This window comes from Sinocyclocheilus grahami, unplaced genomic scaffold (assembly GCF_001515645.1).
Source record: "Sinocyclocheilus grahami isolate Dianchi unplaced genomic scaffold, SAMN03320097.WGS_v1.1 scaffold1398.1, whole genome shotgun sequence".
Taxonomy (NCBI): domain Eukaryota; kingdom Metazoa; phylum Chordata; class Actinopteri; order Cypriniformes; family Cyprinidae; genus Sinocyclocheilus; species Sinocyclocheilus grahami.
The window spans coordinates 102,631-112,896 of NW_015506577.1; the positions used below are offsets into that span (position 1 = coordinate 102,631).

At 47.6% G+C, this 10,266-nt stretch overlaps 1 protein-coding gene across 1 annotated transcript in view; it reads left to right on the forward strand.

The window, feature by feature from the left end:
- LOC107569940 (putative homeodomain transcription factor 2) overlaps window positions 1–10,266 on the forward strand; it is a 28,305-nt gene that overhangs the window by 9,071 nt on the left and 8,968 nt on the right. Inside the window, exons 5-14 of the mRNA XM_016256114.1 lie at window positions 1,950–2,019; window positions 2,131–2,289; window positions 2,752–2,917; window positions 3,390–3,551; window positions 3,895–4,093; window positions 5,520–5,693; window positions 5,779–6,003; window positions 6,809–6,937; window positions 7,062–7,151; window positions 7,185–7,330. Of these exons, the coding sequence (XP_016111600.1) occupies window positions 1,950–2,019; window positions 2,131–2,289; window positions 2,752–2,917; window positions 3,390–3,551; window positions 3,895–4,093; window positions 5,520–5,693; window positions 5,779–6,003; window positions 6,809–6,937; window positions 7,062–7,151; window positions 7,185–7,330 (1,520 nt within the window). The remainder of the gene's footprint in view (window positions 1–1,949; window positions 2,020–2,130; window positions 2,290–2,751; window positions 2,918–3,389; window positions 3,552–3,894; window positions 4,094–5,519; window positions 5,694–5,778; window positions 6,004–6,808; window positions 6,938–7,061; window positions 7,152–7,184; window positions 7,331–10,266) is intronic.

Sequence of the window (10,266 nt, forward strand, 5' to 3'; positions counted from 1 at the left end):
GTCTGTCTGTCTGATGAGTTTCTGTCTGTCTGTTGAGCGTCTATCTGTCTGTCTGATGAGTTTCTGTCTGTCTGTTGAGCGTCTATCTGTCTGTCTGATGAGTTTCTGTCTGTCTGATGAGCGCCTGTCTGTCTGTCTGATGAGTGTTTGTCTGTTGAGCGTCTCTGTCTGTCTGATGAGTGTCTCTCTGTCTGTCTGTCTGTTGAGCGTCTCTCTGTTGAGCGTCTCTCTGTTGAGCGTCTCTCTGTCGTGCGTCTCTCTGTTGAGCGTGTCTCTCTGTCTGTCTGTCTGTTGAGCGTCTCTCTGTTGAGCGTCTCTGTCTGTCTGTCTGTCTGATGAGCGTCTGTCTGTCTGATGAGCTTCTGTCTGTCTGTTGAGCGTCTATCTGTCTGTCTGATGAGTTTCTGTCTGTCTGATGAGCGCCTGTCTGTCTGTCTGATGAGTGTTTGTCTGTTGAGCGTCTCTGTCTGTCTGATGAGTGTCTCTCTGTTGAGTGTCTCTCTGTCTGTCTGTCTGTTGAGCGTCTCTCTGATGAGCGTCTCTGTTGAGCGTCTCTCTGTCGAGCGTCTCTCTGTTGAGCGTGTCTCTCTGTCTGTCTGTCTGTTGAGCGTCTCTCTGTTGAGCGTCTCTCTGTTGAGCGTCTCTCTGTCGAGCGTCTCTCTGTTGAGCGTGTCTGTCTGTCTGTTGAGCGTCTCTGTCTGTCTGATGAGCATCTCTCTGTCTGTCTGATGAGCATCTCTGTTGAGCGTCTCTGTCTGTCTGATGAGCGTCTCTCTGTCTGTCTGTCTGTCTGTTGAGCGTCTCTCTGATGAGCGTCTCTGTTGAGCGTCTCTCTGTTGAGCGTGTCTCTCTGTCTGTCTGTCTGTCTGTCTGTTGAGCGTCTCTCTGTTGAGCGTCTCTGTCTGTCTGATGAGCATCTTGAGCATCTCTGTCTGTCTGATGAGCGTCTCTCTGTCTGTCTGTCTGTCGAGCGTCTCTCTGTTGAGCGTGTCTCTGTCTGTCTGATGAGCGTCTCTGTCTGTCTGTTGAGCGTCTCTCTGTCTCTCTGATGAGCGTCTCTCTGTCTGTCTGTCTGTCGAGCGTCTCTCTGTTGAGCGTGTCTCTGTCTGTCTGATGAGCGTCTCTGTCTGTCTGTCTGTCTGTTGAGCGTCTCTCTGATGAGCGTCTCTCTGTTGAGCGTCTCTCTGTCTGTCTGATGAGCGTCTCTCTGTCTGTCTGTCTGTCTGTTGAGCGTCTCTCTGATGAGCGTCTCTGTTGAGCGTCTCTCTGTCGAGCGTCTCTCTGTTGAGCGTGTCTCTCTGTCTGTCTGTCTGTTGAGCGTCTCTCTGTTGAGCGTCTCTGTCTGTCTGATGAGCGTCTCTCTGTCTGTCTGTCTGTCTGTTGAGCGTCTCTCTGATGAGCGTCTCTGTTGAGCGTCTCTCTGTTGAGCGTGTCTCTCTGTCTGTCTGTCTGTCTGTCTGTTGAGCGTCTCTCTGATGAGCGTCTCTGTTGAGCGTCTCTCTGTTGAGCGTGTCTCTCTGTCTGTCTGTCTGTCTGTCTGTTGAGCGTCTCTCTGTTGAGCGTCTCTGTCTGTCTGATGAGCATCTTGAGCATCTCTGTCTGTCTGATGAGCGTCTCTCTGTCTGTCTGTCTGTCGAGCGTCTCTCTGTTGAGCGTGTCTCTGTCTGTCTGATGAGCGTCTCTCTGTCTGTCTGTCTGTCGAGCGTCTCTCTGTTGAGCGTGTCTCTGTCTGTCTGATGAGCGTCTCTGTCTGTCTGTTGAGCTGTTGAGCGTCTCTCTGATGAGCGTCTCTCTGTTGAGCGTCTCTCTGTCTGTCTGATGAGCGTCTCTCTGTCTGTCTGTCTGTCTGTCTGTTGAGCATTTCTCTGTCTGTCTGATGAGCATCTCTCTGTTGAGCGTCTGTCTGTCTGTTGAGTTTGTCTGTCTGATGAGTTTCTGTCTGTCTGCAGGGTCTGCGGAACAAACCAAAGAAGACCGGTCACGTGAAGCCGGACCTGATTGATGTGGATCTGGTCAGAGGTCAGAGACACGTACCTGTATTTGATGTTTTTGGTGTCTGTTCACGTCACGTTCAGGTCTGTTTCACAGGTCAGTCGCGGCTCGTAACTCGTCTTCTGTTTTATTCGTCAGGTTCTGCGTTTGCTAAAGCGAAGCCCGAGAGCCCGTGGACCTCTCTGACCCGGAAGGGCATCGTCAGAGTGGTTTTCTTCCCCTTTTTCTTCCGCTGGTGGATTCAGGTGACGTCGAGAGCTGTCTTCTACCTGCTGCTCTCTCTCTACCTGCTGCAGGGTGAGCGTTTATTCACACACAATCGCTTGTATTTCAGCAGACAAAAGTCAGTTTGACTGAATGACGTGTATGATTGCTTTTAGGTTGTTCATTGAGGTCACTAGTTGTTTTTCTTGTCAGAGACGTGTGCAAATAATTCAGATGCTTTTGTTTTTACAGGTTACTAAAAAGAACAGGGAGTATGTGTAATAATGGTGTAACAAATCTCTCCTTAAAATAATCCATGTTTGTCATGGCTGAAAGTGAAGCTTTAATTTGAAGTTTAATTTAACTTACAGAGTTTGACTGAACACGCAGTCTTTGGCTTCTTCAATCATTTTCTCCTGCCTTTTAACAGCTGAGTTTATTTTACTGTCCTAACGATGGACTTTCTATGATTAGCTGCACTGGATTATGTTTTTTCCTGTCACTCACGAGTGGAGAAGTGCTCCTCATGTCATCGGTGTGTGTTTTGTGTTGCAGTGCTGGCGGCCGTGTTGTTTTTCAGCATCTCCAGTCCTCACAGCGTCCCCGTCACCGAGGTGTTTGGAGCCATCTGGCTGATGCTGCTGTTAGGAACCGTTCACTGCCAGATCGTCTCCACACACACTCCTAAAGCCGGCGGCGGCGGCAGCGGGAAACGCCGCAGGTCAGACTCTCTCTTCTGTGTGACTGGTTTCTTCTGAAGTTCAGCCGTCTCACTGACAGCGACACACTACAGATGAAATCGGGGGAAGCGTCAGCACGTCGAGATGATTCTGCTGAATTCATGAAAAGCTTTCTCTTGATTTATGGATCCAAATCAAATTCACACTTGTGACAGACACTAATGTCTTCATTATTAGGCGATTGTCAGCATCATAAAAAGAAATGCCATTACAAGCACAAATGATCAGTCATATTCCAGAAGCATGAATAGAAATGCATTTTCTAAAGGATCTCAAATCCAAAGGATTTTGATTAACAAGCTCCAATGTAAATGAATCATTTTAGAGTTTGGTTGAATCATCTCCGATGAGTGCGTCTCTTTCAGGCCTTTCGCTTCTCTTGACTTTGGGAATCAAAGTTCGCTCTGTTTTAAGATTTCTAAGTTTTCTGCACTTTGCTGTCTCTCGCTAAAGGAAGTTGAGGAAAGCGGCTCATTTGGACATTCATAGAGAAGGCGACGGCTCTAGCACTACTGATAACACACAGGAGGGGGCGCCGCAGGGCTCGCTGTCTGCCGGCTCACGCAGTCTCGTGGCTTTCTTCAAAGATTTCTGGCATGGTATCTTTAAAGAGGGGTGTGTATTTCTCTCTCTCATATCTCCTTTTACAATCTTCTTGGCTACAACATCTCTTTTCCTGAAATCACATCATCGCGCTGCAGTGCAGTTTTAAGTCTCTCTTTGAGGTTCCTCACTAGATAAAGGGATTTTGTAGCCATTTTATTCCATTTGCTCCGTTTCAATTGTTTTTTCCCCAGAAGCACAGTTGTGACTGTCTCCAGAAACCGGTTCACTTTCTACTGATTCACAAGCTCCCATCAGCGTTTGCTGTAGAGGACTAGAGCTGCGCTTCCACACATCGCTTGATCAAACACACAGCCTTTAGTAGAACCTGCTCTTTTCCTTGCTGTCCCATCAGGTCTAAAAAGTCCAAGCTGTCCATCGATAAGTCTACAGAGACGGACAATGGATACGTGTCTCTGGACGGACGCAACACCAGCAAAAGCAGCGAGGAGGGTTTACAGCTGCATGATCCTCACTGCGACCTGCTGCGCTCCGAGACGCACTGGAGCCTCCAGCACAACAGACACCAGCTGATCCTGCCGCCCACGGGCAAGGTACACACACACTCACTCACGCACACACTCACACACACACACACACACTCACGCACACACACAGACTCACTCTCTCACACACACACACTCACACACATGCACTCACTCACACACAGACGCACACACACTCGCACGCACACACGCGCACACACAGACGGACACACACACACTCTCTCTCTCTCTCACACACATGCACACTCACACACTCTCTCTCTCTCTCTCTCTCTCACACACTCTCTCTCTCTCACACACACTCTCTCACACACACACACACACACACACTCCCACCCACCCACACACTCACACGCACAAACTCTCTCTCTCTCTCTCACGCACTCTCACGCACTCTCACACAGACACACACTCGCAGTGGATACTCTCCAAAATGGTGCTACGGTGACGCGGAGGAGATGAATCGTTGAATAAAATCTTACTTTTTGTACGCAAAGAAAATTAAAATAATTTTCGTCGCTTCATGAAATTCAGATTGAACCATTGATGGCAGATGGACTACTTTGATGATGTCTTTCATACTTTTCTGGGCCTTGACAGTGTTATTTACTTGGCAGTCAATGGGACAGTCACAAGCCTCCCGGTTTTCATCCAAAATATCTTAAATTGTGTTCCGAAGACAAACAAGCTTTTACGGGTTTGGAACGACATGGGGGTAAGTGATTAATGACAAAATTTTCATTTTGGGGTGGAGTAACCCTTTAATAACCTTTTCTAAATCTTTCATTGACAAAACTGGTTTTAATCGAGCAAGAGACCTAATCTGGGAAATACAACTCTTAACCACAGCATTAACCTGCTTGTCGAATTTCAAATCTGGATCGAACACAACTCCTAAATTCCTTATTTGGTCATGACAGTAGGCCGACCAAGGATAAATAAGTGGCTATGTCTGGGCATCCTCTAGTGGGGCCAAAAATCATAATATCTGTTTTACTTTGGTTTAACTGAACCAAATTGTGAGCCATCCAGCTCTTCACCTCTTCCAGACATGCCAAAAGTAAATTTGAACCACAATTCTCTCCATGTTTCAAAGGGAGATAAAGTTGTGTATCATCGGCATACAAATGGTAAGACATACCATATTTATTAAAAATCGAGCCTAGAGGCAGCATGTACAAGGAAAACAGTACAGGGCCAATAACAGAACCCTGAGGAACCCCACAGGTAATAGAGGCTGTAGATGAAACAAAGTCACCATACTTCACCGAGAATACTCTGTTCGCAAGAGAAGACTTGAATCACTTTAAAACCGTCCCACGGATCCCAACTAAAAGTGATAAATGCTTTAGGAGGATCCCATGATCTATTGTATGAAAGGCAGCACTCAAGTCCAATAGAATCAGAGCTGCAGAACACACACTCACACACGGACACGTGTAGGCGTGACTGACGTGTGTTTTGTGCGTGTCAGTGTCTGTCTGAGGCTGCGGTTCCTCGCGCGGTGGAGAACATGTCGGGTGAAGCGTCCAGTGAAGAAGACCCAGAGAACTACAGCGCCCTCCGCAGAGGAGTGGAGCGCAAGAACAGCGACTGCACGCTGCGCAACAGAAAAGCACACCACTACAAGAAGCACTACACTGCTGAGGTAGAACACACGCGCACACACACACACAATCAGTGCTTCTGTAGGAGCACAAACACAGGCTGCTTCATGTGTGGTTTGGTCTCAGCAGGAGACGCTGAAGTCGGGCACCAGCTGCAGCTCGCGGTGCTCCAGCTCGCGGACGCAGGACTCTGAGAGCGCGCGGCACGAGTCTGAGACGGAGGATGTTCTGTGGGAGGACTTCCTGCACTGCGCCGAGTGCCGCTCCTCCTGCAGCAGCGAAACAGACGCCGACGGATCCGCAGCCTGTTCTGCCTCTAAGAAAGAGTTCAGAGATGACCCGTTTCATCAGGTGCGTCGCAGATCCACAGCTGCTGCCTCATTGGTTCAGAATTGTGGCGCTAGGGCCAGTTGTTCAATAGTGATCTGATCGGATTTTGTCCATTGGATTGTACAAAATCTTGAAAATGGGTTGTTTAAGAGGGCAAAAATATTCTGATTCAGATTAATCACAAAATCCAATCTTGGTTTTGATCTGGATTAAATACTCAGTTTGTGTTCAAAGCGTTTTAGTAAGATTGGGATACTTTTGATCCAAAAAAAAAAAAAAAAGGGGTTATTCTGATCCCAGCAGAAGAGTGGATTTCAGGAACAAAAATGTAATAAAACTGATCCAAAAAGTACAACATTTGTAAAGTGTAATATCCCTTAAATCCCCAAATAGCTGTCAATATCAAACAAAAATATTCCATTAAAAGTTTTTTTTTATCACTGATTGTAAACTACATTGGCACAATCATCAGAGATGGACCAGTCAGAAGTAGTTAGTGTTTTTTTTTTCACATCTCTTTTTTTTTCCATCAGCTTGTCCCTTTAGGGGCTCCGTAGAGCACTAGTAATCCAGATTTGGAAATCTGAAATAGTGTGTATCTGGATCAGGGTGATCCAATCCAATTTTGCTTTGAAAAACCGGCATTAAAGTAAAATGGGTTACCTGATCCTGGATAGCAAAACATGAGATTTCCAAATCCAGATCACTCTGATCCAGATTAAACTTTTTGAACAACTGGCCCCTGGTGTTTTGTTGCAGTAAGCATGTAAATGATGTGTGTGTGTGTGTGTGTGTGTGTGTGTGTGTTGCGCTGCTGCTGGTGAAGGGTCACGTGCCGTGGCTCCACAGCTCTAATCCGGGCCTGGAGCGCGTCAGCGCCATCGTGTGGGAAGGAAACGAATGCAAAAAAGCAGACATGTCTGTGCTGGAAATCAGCGGCATGATAATGAACAGGGTGAGTGTGAAGCAGAGGAAGGAAGGCAGTGAACTGATAGAAATGCATTGAACGTCTCTGGATAGAAGCGTGTGCTAAATCATGATTACATGAAGCCCTGATCTCGTCTTCCTCTCGCCCGCAGGTCAATCTGTACACTCCAGGCATCGGCTATCAGATCTTGGGGAATCTGGTGTCTGTGACGCTGGGTTTGACTCCATTTGCGTACAGATTGTACCAGCTCACCGGCCGATAGAGACGCCAGCTGCTCCGGCTCTTTGTGCTGGAACAATCTGTACGCAAATGGAGTCAAACCCAGCGTCACAGACACCAGATTCCCCAAGATCTGATAGCCGATGCCTGGAGTGTACAGATTGACCTGCGGGCGAGAGGAGGACGAGATCAGGGCTTCATGTAATCATGATTTAGCACAAGCTTCTATCCAGAGACGTTCAATGCATTTCTATCAGTTCACTGCCTTCCTTCCTCTGCTTCGCACTCACCCTGTTCATTATCATGCCGCTGATTTCCAGCACAGACATGTCTGCTTTTTTGCATTCGTTTCCTTCCCACACGATGGCGCTGACGCGCTCCAGGCCCGGATTAGAGCTGTGGAGCCACGGCACGTGACCCTTCACCAGCAGCAGAGCGACACACACACACACACACAAACATCATTTACACGAGCACAACAAATCTGAACCAGTGAGGCAGCAGCAGTGGATCTACGACGCACCTGATGAAACGGGTCGTCTCTGAACTCTTTCTTAGAGGCAGAACAGGCTGCGGATCCGTCGGCGTCTGTTTCGCTGCTGCAGGAGGAGCGGCACTCGGCGCAGTGCAGGAAGTCCTCCCACAGAACATCCTCCGTCTCGGACTCGTGCCGCGCGCTCTCAGAGTCCTGCGTCCGCGAGCTGCAGCTGGTGCCCGACTTCAGCGTCTCCTGAGACCAAACGAGAAGTGAAGGAGGCTGTGTTTGTGCTCCTACAGAAGCACTGATCGTGTGTGTGTGCGTGCGTGAGTGTGTGTGTGTGCGTGTTTTACCTCAGCAGTGTAATGCTTCTTGTAGGGGTGAGCTTTTCTGTTGCGCAGCGTACAGTCGCTGTTCTTGTGCTCCACTCCTCTGCGGAGGGCGCTGTAGTTCTCTGGGTCTTCTTCACTGGACGCTTCACCCGACATGTTCTCCACCGCGCGAGGAACCGCAGCCTCAGACAGACACTGACACGCACAAAACACACGTCAGTCACGCCTACACGTGTCCGTGTGTGAGTGTGTGTTCTGCAGCTCTGATTCTATTGGACTTGAGTGCTGCCTTTCATACAATAGATCATGGGATCCTCCTAAAGCATTTATCACTTTTAGTTGGGATCCGTGGGACGGTTTTAAAGTGATTCAAGTCTTCTCTTGCGAACAGAGTATTCTCGGTGAAGTATGGTGACTTTGTTTCATCTACAGCCTCTATTACCTGTGGGGTTCCTCAGGGTTCTGTTATTGGCCCTGTACTGTTTTCCTTGTACATGCTGCCTCTAGGCTCGATTTTTAATAAATATGGTATGTCTTACCATTTGTATGCCGATGATACACAACTTTATCTCCCTTTGAAACATGGAGAGAATTGTGGTTCAAATTTACTTTTGGCATGTCTGGAAGAGGTGAAGAGCTGGATGGCTCACAATTTGGTTCAGTTAAACCAAAGTAAAACAGATATTATGATTTTTGGCCCCACTAGAGGATGCCCAGACATAGCCACTTATTTATCCTTGGTCGGCCTACTGTCATGACCAAATAAGGAATTTAGGAGTTGTGTTCGATCCAGATTTGAAATTCGACAAGCAGGTTAATGCTGTGGTTAAGAGTTGTATTTCCCAGATTAGGTCTCTTGCTCGATTAAAACCAGTTTTGTCAATGAAAGATTTAGAAAAGGTTATTAAAGGGTTACTCCACCCCAAAATGAAAATTTTGTCATTAATCACTTACCCCCATGTCGTTCCAAACCCGTAAAAGCTTGTTTGTCTTCGGAACACAATTTAAGATATTTTGGATGAAAACCGGGAGGCTTGTGACTGTCCCATTGACTGCCAAGTAAATAACACTGTCAAGGCCCAGAAAAGTATGAAAGACATCATCAAAGTAGTCCATCTGCCATCAATGGTTCAATCTGAATTTCATGAAGCGACGAAAATTATTTTAATTTTCTTTGCGTACAAAAAGTAAGATTTTATTCAACGATTCATCTCCTCCGCGTCACCGTAGCACCATTTTGGAGAGTATCCACTGCGAGTGTGTGTCTGTGTGAGAGTGCGTGAGAGTGCGTGAGAGAGAGAGAGAGAGAGAGAGAGAGTGTGTGAGTGTGCATGTGTGTGAGAGAGAGAGAGAGTGTGTGTGTGTCCGTCTGTGTGTGCGCGTGTGTGCGTGCGAGTGTGTGTGCGTCTGTGTGTGAGTGAGTGCATGTGTGTGAGTGTGTGTGTGTGAGAGAGTGAGTCTGTGTGTGTGCGTGAGTGTGTGTGTGTGTGTGTGAGTGTGTGCGTGAGTGAGTGTGTGTGTACCTTGCCCGTGGGCGGCAGGATCAGCTGGTGTCTGTTGTGCTGGAGGCTCCAGTGCGTCTCGGAGCGCAGCAGGTCGCAGTGAGGATCATGCAGCTGTAAACCCTCCTCGCTGCTTTTGCTGGTGTTGCGTCCGTCCAGAGACACGTATCCATTGTCCGTCTCTGTAGACTTATCGATGGACAGCTTGGACTTTTTAGACCTGATGGGACAGCAAGGAAAAGAGCAGGTTCTACTAAAGGCTGTGTGTTTGATCAAGCGATGTGTGGAAGCGCAGCTCTAGTCCTCTACAGCAAACGCTGATGGGAGCTTGTGAATCAGTAGAAAGTGAACCGGTTTCTGGAGACAGTCACAACTGTGCTTCTGGGGAAAAAACAATTGAAACGGAGCAAATGGAATAAAATGGCTACAAAATCCCTTTATCTAGTGAGGAACCTCAAAGAGAGACTTAAAACTGCACTGCAGCGCGATGATGTGATTTCAGGAAAAGAGATGTTGTAGCCAAGAAGATTGTAAAAGGAGATATGAGAGAGAGAAATACACACCCCTCTTTAAAGATACCATGCCAGAAATCTTTGAAGAAAGCCACGAGACTGCGTGAGCCGGCAGACAGCGAGCCCTGCGGCGCCCCCTCCTGTGTGTTATCAGTAGTGCTAGAGCCGTCGCCTTCTCTATGAATGTCCAAATGAGCCGCTTTCCTCAACTTCCTTTAGCGAGAGACAGCAAAGTGCAGAAAACTTAGAAATCTTAAAACAGAGCGAACTTTGATTCCCAAAGTCAAGAGAAGCGAAAGGCCTGAAAGAGACG